The sequence below is a fragment of the Gossypium hirsutum genome, chromosome D05 (assembly GCF_007990345.1).
Source record: "Gossypium hirsutum isolate 1008001.06 chromosome D05, Gossypium_hirsutum_v2.1, whole genome shotgun sequence".
Taxonomy (NCBI): Eukaryota; Viridiplantae; Streptophyta; class Magnoliopsida; order Malvales; family Malvaceae; genus Gossypium; species Gossypium hirsutum.
In genome coordinates this window covers 22,077,672-22,095,461 of record NC_053441.1, presented here as the reverse complement: position 1 = coordinate 22,095,461, position 17,790 = coordinate 22,077,672, and the positions used below count along the sequence as shown (strand labels likewise).

Here is a 17,790-nt window from a genome sequence, read left to right as displayed (position 1 = left end):
AAGAAAAGTATGATTAAAAAGGGTCCTAATTTAGTATGTGATCTTTGGTGTGGGGCCTTCTCAAAATATGATGGGACCCACATTTTTACTATTTCCCTAATATCTCCCCAATTTTCGATTCTGTCAGCTAATGTCAATCTCGTGAACGGTATACTTATAATATGCAACATATATTTACTATATTTATATTTCATTAATAATTTTTATATGTGCCGGTTGAGATTAACATTAGTATTGTTGCTAATGTAAGAAGACATAGGTTCGAGTGTGTTAAAGTGTATTATTCTCATATTTATAAGTTGAGGAAGAGATTGTGTAAAAAAAGAAAGAAAGTAAATATGATCAGAATTTATAATGAAATTGTTAAAAATAAATAAATTTTAAACCCTGATGTTTTAAAAAGAATCGTCGATTTATTTAAACCATGTTCATGAGCAAGTGCATAAATATGATCCTGAAAAATAAGTAGATATAAGAAATCGTGTGGGTGGGATCTATTTAATTGTAATATACTTGTAATTCCTCTATTTCACGTTCGGTTTGAACCAAAAATAAAGAATCTATTTGGTTAATAGATGATACATAGTGTGATACGGTTAAAACCATGCATTAGAAACAAGCGGGTTATATTGTATTTTCACATTTTCATCATATTGATATCATACATTGTATAGGGTCTTCTAATATTGCAATATTTACCTCCACGGTGTCTATAGTAGGAAAGTTGCTTTTCTTTTTAATCCTTTTTAACCCTTTTTATTTATTTATTTATGGGGAAAATTTTGAGTGTGGGTCCAATTGGTTGTCTGCCACGTGTTGCTTAGAGAGGGAAAATGGTGCGGGAACATAGGAACCATCCGATCACATCATCGTTTGGTCTTCTTTTTGAATTGATGGCTTGAAATTATTTACTATTTTGGTTGTGTTTTTAGGCATAAAAAAGGGGATTGGTTGGGTTTGGTTTGGGGTTAGAAGGGTGAAGGTAGCTATACACTCATTTAGCAATCTCAACGCTACAAATAAGTTCTTCACTCATCAATGCAACATTAATTATTTAAACTATTAACGTCACCCATAAATATATAAATTTATTTAAAATATGAGTAAAGTTCTAAATTTTATAATAAGTTTTTGTTCTTTTATTTTGACTTAAAGATATTTTTTTTAAATAGTTCTTCCGTTAATGAATATCCAAAATTAATTCAACCTATAAGTAGGGGAGGAAGCTATATATTTTATAGGTCTGAGAAAAAAGAAAGAAAGAAAAGAGAAATTGAAAATCAAAATTGAATTGAATTTTATTTTTTATTTAATCTATAATTAATTTTAAGTTTTTATAAAGTAATATAAATATTTCATATTTAAAATAGGAAATATAACTTAAAATATAATAAATAAGAATAATTTAAAAAATAATGCATAAAAGTTTTTGTTTTTTTTACTTGAAAAGTTAATTTAAAAAAAAATTTATGAAAAAGACTTTAAAACTTCACCAAATAATATCTAGAAATCATACAACAATATCCACTTTATCAACACAATTTAAAAAAAAACCCTAAAACAAAAAATTAATATTAAAAAATTAAGAATAAAATTAAATAAATTATTATGAAAGATTTATCAAACCAAATCCAATTCAACCCTAAAATTTAGGGTCTTTAGATTTCACTAATTTAATAGTGTGTTAAATTCAAATGAACCCAAATTTATTTTGGATTAACACAAAATTATAAAAATATTAATAATTATTAAGCTTTTATAGGTTTTTCTTTTTTGTGTGTAGTCAAATCCCCATTTTCGTGTTCTCTTTCTATAACCTCATAAATGAAAGGAAATTTTGTGTTGAGGCTTTAGAACTAATTAGTCTAAGATGCCCATTTTAATCAGTAGTCCAGCAGTAGCTGCCATCCTCGTACTGCCGAAATTGATGTCTAATGAAATAAATGTTTGATTTAATTTTTATTTTTTAAAAAGAGTTTGTATATATAATTACAACTACAAATCATTACTATTGATTACCCATTCTTCATTACTGTAACTCAAAATTAAATTTTGAATATCAGTTGTGATGGTAGGAAACACAGCCAACTGTTTCATGCAACTATTATATCAACAACAGTTTTAATCTGAATCCACCGTTATAAATATTGTATAATTTAATACTACTTAAACTCAACTTAACTAATCAATTAGTCTGTACATGAATTTTTATATGATAAATTCGAATCCAGACATTTAAAATCGAAAATCTCAACCTTGCGAACACCTCATCAACAAATCTTGAAAGCATTTAATTTAGAAAAAAGAAGAAGAAGAGGTAAGATGAGATATTAAAAAGCTTATAATTGCAATTGTGAAGCAGAGTGGCATTGATATGCTGAGATTTTGGCATTTAAATGTGTGCAGATAGCTTTAGAATGGTGCAGGGATAAACAAAATGTAATTATGTTCTGCCATGCTCGTGAATTTGCAAACAATTTATTTGATTAACCTATTTTTGCAATAAACCATATCATTAGTAACAATGATTACAAATAATTGCATTTTTTTTATATACCAATTATTCCGACAGTAAGAAACCTGTAAGCAATGGAGTCATATTTGCTCCTTTCTCATAAACTCGTGTTTTAAATCTATTCATGAAACTTACAATTAGATAGTATTAGATACTAACTAAGATGTGAAAATTTACATCTTTCGTCAAGATAGTAAAAGAAGAAGATGGAATCAAGTTGGCATCTGGAACCGGCACAACGGGCACAGGTGACTGGTCTTCAACCACTTAATGATGCAACCATCATGGAACACATGTGTGCATGGCATCGAGGCAACCTCGTCACCCTCCGAGAACTCATCGAGGCAGATAGCACATTCTTTGTTCGTTGAGTTCAAACCCTCACGTAATCTCCTCCTCTTCTTCAAAGGCAGGCGATCTTGTTCTTCATCATCACCCCATTTATACCTTCTCAAAGCTTGAACCGACAAACATGTAGCAGGCTTGAAATTCAATGTGTCCTCATCATCACCATCACCATCATCATTGTCATTGCCATTCGGTTCATCGGCCTCATCATCAAAATTATCAACCAGCACCTTGATGAATACTTCCACTTCAAAGGAAATGAGTTTACGTGCAAAGTTAAGGGGGTTACTATGTAACTGCCGTGCATAAGACAAAATACCAGGAATGATGAAGGTCCGAATGTAGCCTAGAGGTGCACCCGTTCTTTCTAACAAGGAGAGTAGGATGTTGGGGCCGTCTTTGTCGGATAAAATGGTGTCCCGACAATATGTGACGGACTCATTGAAACTTCCTAACATTGTTTCCCTATTAAGAGATGAAACGAAACGAATCCCCACAACTATGTTGAAAAAGTCATATGGGATATGACTATAATGTTGTTGTACTTCAAGATTATTGGTTACTTCCCTTAGCTTGATACGGTAAATGGAAGCCGCCATTGCTATTATCTTGCAACCTTTTTGATGTTGAGAGTGAATACAAATGATATAAAGTTATGGGATTAGTTTTTTATAGGGGCTTAATTTTTCCTATTTCTTCTACAATTCTACACCAAATAGGTAAATTGCATGTTTACATATTACATTATAATCCTACTCAAACTCAAATCCTTATTTATGGATAAGTTCTTAGTTAAATTTTTAAAATATAAACAAATGTAGGAATATTAAGGACCGTCGAATAGGATAGGATAAGGCTGGATATTTGCATTATCGGATTTCATTTATTTAGTATTCTCTATTTTAAATTAAAAAAAATCTAATCCAGCTTGAAATTAATAAATATTTAAATTTAGTAAGTTAATTTTTTAAAACATAAATTAAAAAAAAAAGGGTTGAAATTTGGGTACCCTGATTCATTATCCAAAGTCAAATTGAAATTTGGATAGTTCATTATCGGAAAGACTAGGAGAAGTAGGTAACAAAAAGCCGAAAATAATTGCATTATTAGTAATTCAAGTACCTCACTGCCAAAGTTGGGTACAATTAAGAACCTTTGTTTAGCTCAAAATTGGGGTTCCAGGAAATAAATAATTGATATAAGATATGAAATTACAATGTTTGTGTGCAGCTTTTGATCTCCAAGTGCCATCACTACTTGTGAAGCCAACTGTAAAAAGCATAAAACATTCTGTAAAACTTTCACTCCAGTCGCCGCACAGTATATGTACAAGAAACTCCGAACAGGAGGCCACTCGGATTCTTTCTTCTTCATGCAAAATCCCAAATCAAAATTGAATACCTGTTGTTGAGGAAGCTTGAAACTTATCAAGACATTTTCATTTGGATTTGCCGATGAATATGTACAAGAAACTCCACATACGATGGCCCATTTGCATTCTTGTCTTCTACCATGCAAGATACGAACGCCATTCCTGAAAATGTAGAAATTCAATCATGAGAATCCCCTAATATATTTGCTTTTCTTTTCTTTTTTTCTAAAATAGAAATGATTATATACCAACTACTCTGACAATACGAAACCTGCAACCATAGAAGCAATTTGCTTCATTGTCGCAATAAAACCAAGGCAAAAACTCTCGGACAAGAATTAAACAACCTCTCTCTATTACATAGTTGAGAAAAGTTTATATGATGCATGTTGGAAGAATCCATGGCTATTTCGGTCAAAATATTCTACATAGGATATATTTAATACTTTTGTAAGGAGGTGGTGGGGGAATGGTGTCCAGGATTTGAACCTGGACTTTTGTCACTACACCAGTGGCTCAGCTGACTAGGATAATTTATTTAACCATATCATAGTTTTGCGTGAGAAGGAAGTTCAATGCACTTACCCGACGGATCCCCCTTCTTGCACAATGCGAAACTGCAACAGAAAATGAGAGAATGTAAAGATAAAATTGTATTAAACAGAGAAATGGTGTTCAATTTGGCTATGAAGGAGATGGAACAGAAACTGTTCCTTTTGGAGTAAAATAACACTAAAGAAACCACCATTAATCATACCGAAGGTAGGAGCATCTTTGTTGGCGAATCACATTGACTACATCATTGAAGTTCTTTGATAAAGGATTGGAAAATTGCTGCATCACAAACTGAACATACAATGTTGACAAAAGAGCGTTAATGTCTGTACAGGGTAAGTGAAAGGGTCTAGACACTGAATAAAGCTTAAAAGTGAACCATATTTACAGGGGATAACCTAACCCCGTAATCCTAACATTTGAATCCAGGGTCACCCATTTGACTGCCATACTAGTCAGTCATCAAGCAAAACAGTTTTCAAGACTCTACTCATCCAATCCAAAAATCAAGTACTCCATAAATAACAAAGAAAAATTCTCACTATTAATGGAAGGAAAATGAAACAGCATGCGGAGTGGCACACAAAATTCACCATACAGGTAGTTTAATAGCAATTTCAAATCATAACCCGGATGAGGTCAATTCAATATACAATGGACCATTTGAGTTAATTAGTATTTAAATATAAAAAATATCCTAAGCTTATTTTCAGCAGACAAAAACCTGAAAAATCAGGAAATACAATTTCAGGTGCTTAACAAGTTGTTTATAATAAATTAACGAATTAATGAGGATTTAAAAAAAACGGAAGTAAAACAAAGTACCTGAGTGGGTACTTCGTCGACTGAGGTAAAGCCAAAAAGTTGTTGCAAGATACTTGAATCCACTGAGCTTCCAAAATATATTAAAGCGTCCTCACCATTCTCAAGAAGATAGATTCCATCATCACAGACATGTTCACTAGAAAGTGGGATTGTAGGAGGAAGAACAGATTCATTTCCATCCTGTCCAGCAAGCATAAATTGTCAGTTGGCATGGTTAAAACACTTTGGACCATAAGCCAACTAGAAATTTTATTACCTTTGTATCAACATTGTGGATGGCAAACATCCTGGGATAAACCAATGGGATTGCCAAAGGAGTAGAAAGGGAGGAAACATAATTGAACCAGAAGGAACGGTCATCTATTCTGCCATCATTTCGCAACCCTCTACTCTTGATTAATGCTGAAGAAAGGAAAAGACAAAATTTATCAACAGATGAAAAATACTTCAATTTTTCCTTGACAAGATGTCTTGAGTTTCTGCCACAGGATTTGCCAAAATGGAAGAAAAAGTTTGAAGATGAAGATTAACTAAAATAATAATAATGGAAATGAATGAGATACAGATCAAGTAGATAAACTAACAAAAAGAAATATTTATACCAAGAGTATACAGAGGGAGAAGCTTAAGAGCCTCAGGAAGAATAAGCTGTCCAGTTGATGATACTGTGGCGCAAAATTTACGATATGAAAGCAGAATGTTGATGCAAAGATTTGTAACATGGTCCCTCACTTGAAGAAGCGGGCATGTAGGAATTTCAATTGCAGCTGCATTCAAGGTAAATTAGTGAAATGCAATAGATTGTCAGTATTTGTGCAGAATGATACCATGAAAAAAACTGCGCCAAAACTCTTTGGATAAAATAACCAAGTATCTCATTGACGTAGGACCAATCCGTAATTGGACAAATAATGGAAATGCAGGGCATCTTCAAATCACAGTTTGAAGCAGAGCAAACAGGCCAAGATAAAGAACAAAACCAGTAAACTTGCACAATCAATTCACCAAAAAGGGAAAAGAAGATAAAGAAAGATGTACAATGCAGATTCAAATACCTTGCTTTAAGAAACATGTGAATTGAGTATCCAAGTCAGCAGAGCGAAACAAATTACTTAGCATATTTGTGCACGGCAAGGATAAGTTTGTGACTCGAATTCTTCTTTGTCCATAAACAGTGGTATAGAGAAGGGCACACTGGAAAGTTAAAGCCAGAATATTATGGATGCATAAAATTTTTCAACTTGTCAATGCTAACAAATAATGTAAGAAACATGGAGATTAAAAATTCAGACACCATTAATTAGTACCTGAAAGCCACATTCAGAACCATCTTGTAATTTGTCATCATGCTTTAATGTTACCAAAATGCATTTGTCACAGTCAATCTGGATAACAAGGACAGGTCATGATTGAGACAGACTGATATAGATAAAACACTAAAAATATCTGCTCAAGCAGAGCTTAACCATGTCAAAATCCTTTAGTAGAAAAATGTGTACAATTTCTTTTTATAAAAAATTTATATATATATGAAGCAAAATTGCCAATTCATGAGCTACAAACTTATGGCTCATGAAAGCACAAAAATACACGTGGCAAGGGACAAACATTGAATAAGGAATATCTCATTTTGGAACCCAGCTAGAAGCATTATATCCTACATATTTGATCGAAGCATATTTTCTAACTCTTTTTTTCCCCTTTCTGCAAGGGTTAGCTAATCATCCAACTTGAGCTCAAAGCTAAACATTTTGCACAAAAATAATTTTATATTTCGTAGGTTAACCAAACAGTGACAGCAATTATGATCAGATTTTTGAATCATGCTTAAGTAATAAAATAATTAAAACAACTGTGGTTAAGAAGCTAAAACACATTAATGAGAAATATAAGACCCAGTATTTTTCAAAAAGAGCACAAACCCCAGCTAGGTCAACATCAGTTGGAATGCGTTTGCAGAAGTTTCCAGAGTAATCTTGAACTTGAATACCCTACAAGCATTCGAGGGGAAAACATATAACAACATGGTTATTATCATCATAATGCGATAAGTCATGTATCAATATGTCACTTAAGAAACAGAGCAAAACAGAAATGTTACCTGGCTGCATCTTACGCGCATGACAGCCTCAAAACCTTGGGGCCTAGTGATGTTCCATCTAAGGTCATTGTAGAGCTTTGCAGGATCAGATACAGCAGAGAAGGGGTAATAATAATAAACCTGGAGTCAGGAGAAACGCGTTGAAAAGTGAGTCTTCCACTCAAAAAATAACTCTGCGATCTGATACTGAAGTTCTCGTACATAGAAGTTCAACATGTAGAGATTTGGAGGTGAGTAATATATACATCAATATGTAGTCAGGTTCTAAAGTTTCACCAAAGCATGCGACAGGCTAAAAGTTTTTTTATTGATTAGTACTCTGCTGGGACCAATAAACAAGTAGGAGGAGGATGACACCAGCAAGTTCACTAACAATGACAAGGGAGTAATGTAGTTTATCGCAAAAAGACATAAAGACAACTTCTTTTCTAACCAAAAAAAAGGGGAATGTTTTTACCGCTCCCTTTAAACTTGAGATGCACTTCATCCATAGTTTTATACTGTTTAACCAGGGAAACTAATGCATGTAATGGAGACTCAGCAGGCCCCGTATATAAATTATTTGGATGTGGTTTTGAAGATTCCATAAACAGAGTCAGAAAAATAAGAAAAGCTACCATGTCCCGATTTTAGTAGTAACTTGCATTTTATAACCTGACTTAAGCACAAAGATGTCCCAATAAATACTGAAATACAAAGATTTTGAAGTACTATGCAACAGAAAATTTTAAGCACAGCCACACGCAAGGTTTGCAACAGAAAATGCAAGGTTAATACCTGGCCTCCAGTTGTTCTTGGGATGACAGAGATGGAAGCAATATCCACGTAAGTCTGAGTAGTTACAAAAACATCGACACAGACCTGCCATGAAATGCAATACAAGACCATGCTGAAAAAATTGGGTCATAACATAGATTTATCTAACCAGCATGAATTTCAACAAGCATTCATCAGGCAGATTTTTTATATCACATCATAATGGTATCAAGTAGAAAAAATCTACTTTAAGTTTACCTGATACTCAGCAAATTCAATTGCCATTGTCTTGAGAATTTTGTCAGCTCGTTGCAGTAATTTATGAGCCTCCTAATCAATTAGAAATGGGGGGAAAATCAAAAAAGAAGAAGAATTCTATCTTGCATTGAATAAAAGATAGTTCCTGCTTCAATTAGAAATATTCTGAATTTATAATAAACATAACATCAAAGGAGATTCAAATATGAAAGTGCTGAAAAATAAGATATTTGTATCTGAAAATCTGATTAATAGTTGGCAAATTCTTTTATGAATTTATGGATGATTTGTTTTCTTTCTTTCTCTGAGAAGGGGACTCACACGCATCCACTATCAAGTGAAAATCACCATGCACTACAAAGATGATAAGTATAACCATAACCACCCCAAAAGGACCAAACCATTGAATGCCTATCAACTAAAACATAATACCGGAATTAAAAGCCTAACTTTGCAACAATATCACTTTTTGGTTCGGAAAAGAGTCTATGCCAAACATGATATTTGAAATAAGATTATCAATATCTACATCTAGAAAATCAAAGAAGAATTTCTACTAATAAATTAGAAAACAGATTCACCAGGGTCATAATAAATCAAATTCTTATGCACTAACTATCCCAATACTCTGAATAGCTGAAAGTATCAATTTGCAAATGTTAAACAGATAAAGCAGGTTTCAGAGAAGAGATGTAGCAGCTATAAAACTGAAGTTGGACAAACAAACAGAAGATTCCACCTTTTTTTGGTTTTTAAGTCTGGAGGGATAACATCTCCATCAAAAAGAACAACCATAATATGAAAGGAAAACGGAGAGGAAACAATTGAACAACATTAGCAAACCTTTTCGCTAGCAGAAATGTTAGTTCTCCCTTCAGCCTCCCTAGAAGATAGGGCACCAATGCCAACAGATGGCAAGACTGTCACAAAACATATGTTCATTAGAGAAATGTGGGACATAATATAATAAATTCTATCTAAAAAAACTGTATGATACACATTCCAGAACATGCAAATGTCGAATAGGTACATGAGAACTTGCCTGACTGAAACACTAGAAGCTTCCCTCCAGTACTTTTCATGGCCAAGAATGCAGCCTGAAATATATAAAGAACACCAAGATATCAACATCTACACTTTAAATGTACAAGAATTGCTGCACACCCTAAATTACGACCAGGCGTTATTAACTTTCCAGGAATCTGTAAACCTCTTAACCTTGATCAATCAGGCACCTTTCTCCATCAAATGCCAACCAGCAGCCAAAAACCTCAAGGAGAGCTAAAGTTTTCAAACATGATTTGTTTAAGAAGCAGGGGTTAAGTTTCTAGCCTTTCAAACCTCGAAAAATTCCCACTTTGTTTGATATTTGTGATTATAACATCAATGCATTTCCTTAACTAGGGTCTAGGAAACAGTTTAATCTACGACAAAATCCTCTGGTTCTGGACACTATAAAATAACAAAACTCATTAACTTGCTATACAATTTGGCAAGTTAATGAATATCCCATTGCCACCTAGGATTGCTCTGGTGGTAGGATCAGTGGGACTGAGTGGGGTCCATAACTCGTAAGTTTGATCCTATTGGTCTCTTCTTGTATTAGAAAAAGACAACAGTATCCAATTAATGATCGAAATCTGTAGAGCACAAGAATTTTATCTGTTAATTTATAATATCACCTTGAAATGGCTTACCTTAATTGCAGCACCAAAACATGACTCAGCAGTTGTACTAGTCTGAAACATTGTTGGGATGTTTTCAAGCAATAGCTCTAAATGCTGGCGGCACTGAATACTCGGAAGAAAAAACCAAAGTCAGCATAAAGTATTAGATAAATCTCAAGTATGACACGACAGGATCAGCCACTGTTTAATTTACAACTTGTAAACTTCAACAAATACAAGAAAAAATCCCATAAATTAAGAACTAACCTCAGAAAGCTGAACAATGACATCTGTTTCAAGAGGGGTATAGACATCTTGTATGTCAGGAACGATAAGCATCAATGGCTACAAATTTAAGACAGCAAATCAGCTAAAGGACAATTTCAAGATGTTCTGTGGTATATTATATCAGAGAAAAAAAGATCATATAAAATAAATTCGAACGAGTTTTCACTGATCTATAAAATATGAAACTTGAAACATTCATGCCATATTCCAAACAAAATCTCAATTTTAAGAGACAAAGAGACTAAGGTAGATGTCCTCAAAACAATACTTCTTGTAATGCTATTTGGACACACAAACACATTATTAACAGCATGTTTCTTTTTATCCCCCTCCCTGTTTTTTCTTGCGATGATAAGTAACAAGCAAAGTTACTAACTACTAATTTCATGTCTCTTATACTAAAATGAGTAAAGATGATTTCCACAATTTAAACTTCTTATATATATATATATATAGAGAGAGAGAGAGAGAGAGTCCACTTACACTATTTAAAACTGACTACGGCACATAGCAATATAATTGTACTAATCGTACATGTAAAGTTTCAAATCGATCTAACATTTCTATCATATCAATGGCAAATACCGTCTTTTTAATATATATTTAATTGATGAAATATGACAGACAGATTAAAGAAGTATAAATTGTATAAAAAGTTATGCAAGTGCGTAAAAGTAATTTCATTTTACTCTAGTTTAAATGGATCCCACATATGTGGGTGTATATACCACTTAAATCACTGTTTTATTGATCTGCATTGATTACTCATGATAAATTAAATCTCACTTAGACACATAATAGAATCATCCAAAATGCAAGGCTGCAGCACCAAAATCATAATTATGTGATCCTATGTTGACAAATTCAAGTTTAAAGCATGTAACACAACCCAGAATATGCTTAATACACAGTAAAATCTCAATGACACTACTTGAAATAAATTCTTAAAACTTCTTAAAAATATTAGAATACTTTATATGTTATTATGGCCAAATTGGCTTCCTTTCTTAAACAGAAAGCATCCCACATGATGAAACCATGAAAAATCTTCTACCCAGTATAATAGTTGCCGGAAAGAGGGAATGTTAAATGAAGGAAAACAACTAATACTGACCTGTTGCAGTGCCCGTTTTAAATTATAAAAATGGATTGTTGAGTCAAATGTTGCTATTCCGACCTGTGTACGAGTACCTTCCTGCAATAAGCAATTAGCACATCAAGCAACTGAACTTCCATTGCCTTGTATATGTTGAGAAGAAACCAATGGACAGAATGGAAAAGGAAAGATGCAAGCCCATGTATCAACCTCCAACTCAACTAACAGTATCAGGCATCAATTATTGCAGACAAAGAAGTAGAACTTGCATTATCTTTAGAAAGCATTGCAAAGGACATTAGCCAAGCCAGATATGCAACCATCATAAGTTGTCTTGGCTAAAATCACACAATGTCATGATTTACCACCACACTCAACGGAAATACTCTAACATAATCCCAAATCCAATTTTAACAAAGACAAACAATTGAAACAAATTGGTCTATCATGACCAAAACTAAGCACATGGCAAAGCCATTTTTTGTTATTTTCTTATAAACTTTTCTCCTAAAGCCATCGAAAAAAAAAGATAATCATTTGAATACAAGAAATAAAATTGAGCCAAATTAATAATCCATATTAGATTTCTCAACTAAAAATGTACTTAGAATAAAGCATTAAACCCTTAACTGTGAACACCAAAACTGACTCAAAGGTTCATGTGGAGCCATTGGCACTTCACAACCTCTATTTTGCTATTATAACAAAAATTTAAATTTCAACTAGTTTCTTTAATGCACAAACAGCATACTTTAAAGACAACAAAGAATTGCAATAATCACCAGATGTTACATCAACAAACTCACACTTCAAATTTTAACTTTGTTTGTTTAATGCACAAACAGCATACTATCAAGAGAAAAAGGAAATGCAATAATCACACAAGGTTATATCAACAAACTGACTCAAAGGTTCATGTGGAGCCATTCCCACTTCACAACCCCTATTTTGTCACTAAAACAAGAATTTACATTTCAATTTTTTTTTTCTTTAACGCACAAACAACTCACTTTCAAGAGAAAAAAGAAATACAAAAAACACAGCAATATTGCATTAACAACAGTACCTCTAGTACCTCCTGTTGGAACTAAGAAAAAATAAAAAGGGGATCTGTGGTAGATGTGCATCTTGTGACTAACTTGAAACTGAGGAAAGAAACGCTTCAGTGCAAATTTATCTAGGAAGAGTTCGGATAAAGAACTAAGCCTCAAGATACAATAATGTCTAGGAAAATACATACACAAAGATAAAACGTATGATACATTACTCAAGGGGGAACAAAAAAGAAAAGAAAATGGCTCATGATCTTTTCTAACAATGAACACAAACAGTAAAGAACCCCATTCTTGAGAATTTAACAGCGCAAAATTCGACAAATAAATTTGACACAGTGATTAATGATAAAAGATAGATCAAAACACAAACTAAGATCTCAGAATAGTTTCCACATCTACTGATATAATGCAGCAAAGAGAACTTGTTTTAGGGGGGAGGGGGGAATGAACAACTAGATTGATAAATTACAACTAGAAAGAACTTCTAGAAATTGATATGGAACTCACAGGAAGATCAGAAATAACTTGATTAATCGCACTGCAAGCTGCAGCAGTGGCACCAGTTTGCACAGCATTCATGGACACATCAATTAGGAAAAAATACACAGCCGGCATTGGATCACGGACCTGAATAGAAATTCAATCAAAAGAATGAACTATGCTCTGATGATCTCATCCAATTAAAGAATTAACAAAAACAAAAAACAAAACAGATGAAAGAAGAAAAAGAAAAAGACCCTGGTAAACCTCTGGACAGAATAGTTTCATACAACTAAATACTACCAAATGTTAGCATAATTTGGAATTGTTTAAATTGTTTTTCCCCCTCATTTGTCATTTTTTAGTTCATCTTAATCTTTTGGGCACTACCCCTGGAATGCCAGATCAGTCAAAGTTGTAAAAGGAAAGATTCACCGTCTTAAGTCAATCAGGAAGACAACCAAAAGATACATCTACCTGCAGAAACTAATATGTTACTAGGCTAAGCTAATCAAATGTTAAATTATCCTTTCATTGATACATTATCCAAAGATATATGCATTCATCTTAAAATTGCTACTTAAGCATTTAAGAAACAAACGAGGAAGAGATGTAGCTACAGTTAAATAAAGTAGAAATAGACATGTTTATCAACTAAAAATTTACACCAAGTGTTGGGAGACAACATTGTTGGAAGGGGTAGCCACAAACCCTGAACATGGATCGTAAAACGAACATGAAATTTACCAAAAAAATCAATTTAAATTTACAAACTTATAAATTTAACAAACCATGTACTCTTTTGAAGCAACAAATTCAACTGTTCCTCTACAAAGCTCAGGCCTCTCATCAGCATCTCTACGCCGGCCATCAGGACCAAGGTTGCAATGGTAGTCACGGGGAGTATCATCAGTAAACCCTGAAAGAAAATAACATAATCAGTGACATTGCCACCTTGCTACATTACAGCAACACAACCAGAGATTGGAAATAGACAAGTTCAATGTCTGTGGTCATGGCATTTATGTGTAAAATAGTAAATGCAAAATTGATAAAATCCAATATACTAAGAATAGAAGCACAGATCACTATGCAATCTAAGAAACATATAGCCAACAACTAAGATACTTGGAGAATATTATTACATTTGAATCATAAATGGCACTTCAAACAACTTCCAAATAAAATTTCTCAAATAATAATTAGTACTAATCCACTGTTTAATTCCCAAAGTGTAATACAGCAATGAAACACAAGCAACAGATAAAGATAAATAATACTGACCACACAAATTGCAGATAAACTTCCTTCCCTGATCAATGAACTTCATGAAAGGATTTATGTAACCTTTGCAGCGAGAACATCGAACAGGACCACTTTCCCCAAAATCCACGACCTATAGGAGAAATTTTCAAAATATGATGAGTAAAGGGAATTTTCAAAATTCATGGTGGTCTTGACAATTTGGATAGCGAACTAGTAGTGCAAGTTTCCTATAACATTACCTGAATAGGATCCTCCGATGGATGAGGGAGGGACATAGGTTGTACTAACAAAGCCAGCTGCATCGCAGAGGTTGTCAAAAGGTCGCCCGTGCAAGGGATCTATTATATGAAAAGAAAATAAACAAGTACATAAAACATAACAATGAGTACTGGTTGGGAAATTGCAGCACAAACCTCATTAAAATATTATGCAATTACAGAGTAAATAAGCCACAATAAATTCATATAGTTTGTCATGACCTGATTGATGGTACATCTCATATATCGTGGACTACAATTCCCGGTGTCTCTGACAATGTAATCACTTGTAGCAGGCTTCAAAAGATTACAAGTCATCAGGATAAGTAACAAAATTCAAACTGCAGCTATATACGAAGTTGTTATAGCAGTATGCATACATGCACTAACAACCCATAAAAAGAATTATGAACCTAAGCTTAAATAAAGATAAAAAGGAATAGACAAATTAGCTAGTTCCAGGTGAATTAAGTAATTTCCTCTCTAAGCCTTTGAAATGATCAAAGATAATACCGGAGGAGGATTTGCTGAGTTGCCATGGCGAGTTTCATAAACGATTGGTGTTGCATTTGGAATAGGTCTTGGAATTTGATTAGGATCAATCTTTGATGACCCTGACATAGGTGCTCCAGGTTGGCCCAGTGCAGGTGGAATGTTAGTCATAGCTTGATTTGGTAGTGCTTGTTGTGGCATTCCAAACATTCTTGGACGTTGTGCATGAGTAGAGCCAGGAATATGAGAAGGTTGGGTTCCCTAAAGCAAATAGAAACATTCAGAATCTAAATCTTTGAAGGAAACGAACAAAATGCAAATCCACTTATACCAATCCACACAACCCTGTACTTAGAATTTTTAGCACCTCATATGCATCGTCTTAAAATGGTTTAGACCAAAATGTCATATGCCAATTGATCAAATTTGACCTTATTGAATCAATAACCAACTTCTAATTGATTCAAGCAAAAAGATACGTTCATCAGCCATTGGACCAAAGATCCAGGTCATTAGATGCAATTTTAATGTAATTACTAAAGTACAGAGCTAAGATTTCAATACCAATCATTCACAGTTAAAAAAATGCCAAAATTTCGAATCAACATCAAACAAGTGCACCTAAAAGTTCCAGTTTTTGAACTGCATAAATTAAAGGAAACAATGACTTTTATGCCCAAAGCAGGTTGCTAATAGACCAGCTCAACAACAAAATAATCTATGATTAATTCCAACTGATTACATTTGTTATTCTTGAAAGCATAATATCATAAAGTTTGAGTGCTAACCTGCTGGGGTTGCATCGACCATGTCTGTGGTCCATAAGGAGAACCTGGAGGAGGTGGTCTAGCCTGCGTCATGGCTGGAAATGGTGATGATGCCGATGGAAGAGGAGGAGTTTGTGGGGAACTAGCAGCTGAACTTCCCAAAACAGAATGCATAGTTGGAGCCTGAGCAGGTGCCCTAGCTGACATCATAGATGGTGGAGGTCCAACCGGAGGTTGTGAAACAATTGCAGGAGGAGGAAATTGGGGTGCACCAGGCAAAGCTCCTGCGCCAACTGCTGGTGGCCCATTACTCGAAGGACCAGCGCGTGCACTTGACATTGGCCCAGCAGGACCACCAATCAAAGGTGAAGATGACACAAAAGAACTAGGGCGGGTACCTGGTGGTGGTGGTGCAGCTGCGGCACTAGATACACCTGAAGATGGGAAAGCACTAGAAGGTAGAACTGCGCCACCTGTAGATGAAGACAATGAGGCAGGAGGAGGTCTAGACCCAAAAGGGGGTGGGTGACTAACAGGCAAACCAACCGGTCTTCCTGGGGGTACATTTGCAGGTAATGTGGATTGCAGCGGTCCAGCAGGAATCACTGCAGGTCTTCCCACCATACCTGGTGGTGGTCCAGGCCGTGACATTGGCGGGGAAGCAACTGGGAATCCAGCAGTGACTGAAGATTGAGGAAAGGGTGGTGGTTGACCAAAAGGTGAAGGCCTAGGACCAGAATTGGGCATAGAGTGTGGCCGATTTAGGTTCATATTCTGCATGTTATCGGCTAAGGAATTGGGATTGGTTTGAAAATTAGGATTAAAATTAGGATGTGGTGATTGCTGCCGTGCATTGGCGCCGGGTCTAGGTGCCCCTGGAGGCACAGGAGCTGCCATAATTTAATCAAAACCGATTCCAATCCCCTCCTTCAATATCCCTCTTCTTTATATATTTTTTACAACACGATCAAAATCTACAGAAACCCAAAAAACCAATAATTCTTTGAACAATTCTAAGAAAATAATAAATCTACAGCAATCATGATCCCAGAGTAATAACAAAAGCAATAAGATCGAATGAAATAACGCAAAATGATATAAAATTGCGAATACATAATTACATTCAGTACCCGTGATCGAAGAAATTTGCGTCGGATCTGTAGAACGAAGGAAACAATTAGCTAAGATCTGAATGATGTAAATTAAGGAGTAGGGTTTTAGAAAGAGAGAACGGAGAAATTAGGGTTTATTTAGGAGGATCGACAGGCAGATTGGGATTTGGTGAAGGAAAGGAGAAAGGAAAGCGATACAAAATGGGGCGGGTATTATATTTTTGACGTTCAAAACAAAGAAAAAGCAACATTCATTGCTCATGCTCCCCTTGATAGAGTCAGAGTTGTTACATTTACCATTTTTTTTCCAATTAATGGTTTGTTTGTTTTTTCTTTTTACTGACATTGTAACCATAATACGGCATATTTGTTGTTTTATTTTTTATACAATTTTTACTATTACCGTAGAATGTTAAACCCTTAAATCGGATAATAATATTGTTAAAACGAAATCAAATAAATTTTTATTATTGATAATAATGCTGATTAAGCCATATTAAATTGATAAAAGTATCATATGATAGAAGCCTTTATGCTAAAAATTAATTAGCAAATTAATTTCTATAAGTTAGCATGAGAT

The 17,790-nt window shown here is 34.3% G+C and overlaps 2 protein-coding genes across 4 annotated transcripts; both read right to left on the bottom strand.

Annotated features, from left to right (window-relative positions):
- Positions 1-2,581: 2,581 nt before the first annotated feature.
- Positions 2,582-3,636, bottom strand: LOC107923822 (uncharacterized). The gene has a single exon (XM_016853970.2). The coding sequence runs from the start codon at positions 3,460-3,462 to the stop codon at positions 2,728-2,730; it is 735 nt and encodes a 244-aa protein (XP_016709459.2). The 5' UTR covers positions 3,463-3,636; the 3' UTR covers positions 2,582-2,727.
- A 305-nt stretch (positions 3,637-3,941) lies between these two features.
- On the bottom strand, positions 3,942-17,485 carry LOC107924048 (protein transport protein Sec24-like At4g32640). Of its 3 annotated transcripts, none has more exons than XM_041094319.1 (26): positions 17,220-17,485; positions 16,120-17,072; positions 15,353-15,592; positions 15,062-15,136; positions 14,822-14,920; positions 14,601-14,712; positions 14,108-14,235; positions 13,344-13,463; positions 11,800-11,880; positions 10,665-10,742; positions 10,428-10,520; positions 9,773-9,827; positions 9,574-9,650; positions 8,731-8,802; positions 8,494-8,577; positions 7,717-7,836; positions 7,538-7,606; positions 6,923-7,000; positions 6,671-6,809; positions 6,218-6,382; positions 5,872-6,017; positions 5,616-5,795; positions 4,993-5,081; positions 4,821-4,852; positions 4,265-4,397; positions 3,942-4,132 (listed from the first exon to the last, which is right to left on the bottom strand). In XM_041094319.1, exons 2-25 carry the CDS (start codon positions 16,993-16,995, stop codon positions 4,291-4,293), a joined length of 3,315 nt encoding a protein of 1,104 aa, XP_040950253.1. In that variant the 5' UTR covers positions 16,996-17,072; positions 17,220-17,485; the 3' UTR covers positions 3,942-4,132; positions 4,265-4,290. The 3 variants fall into 3 exon arrangements, with proteins under 3 accessions (XP_040950253.1, XP_040950252.1, XP_040950251.1); XM_041094318.1 differs by having other exon boundaries at positions 17,229-17,484; XM_041094317.1 differs by having other exon boundaries at positions 3,942-4,397; positions 17,229-17,484.
- Between the last annotated feature and the right edge of the window lie 305 nt (positions 17,486-17,790).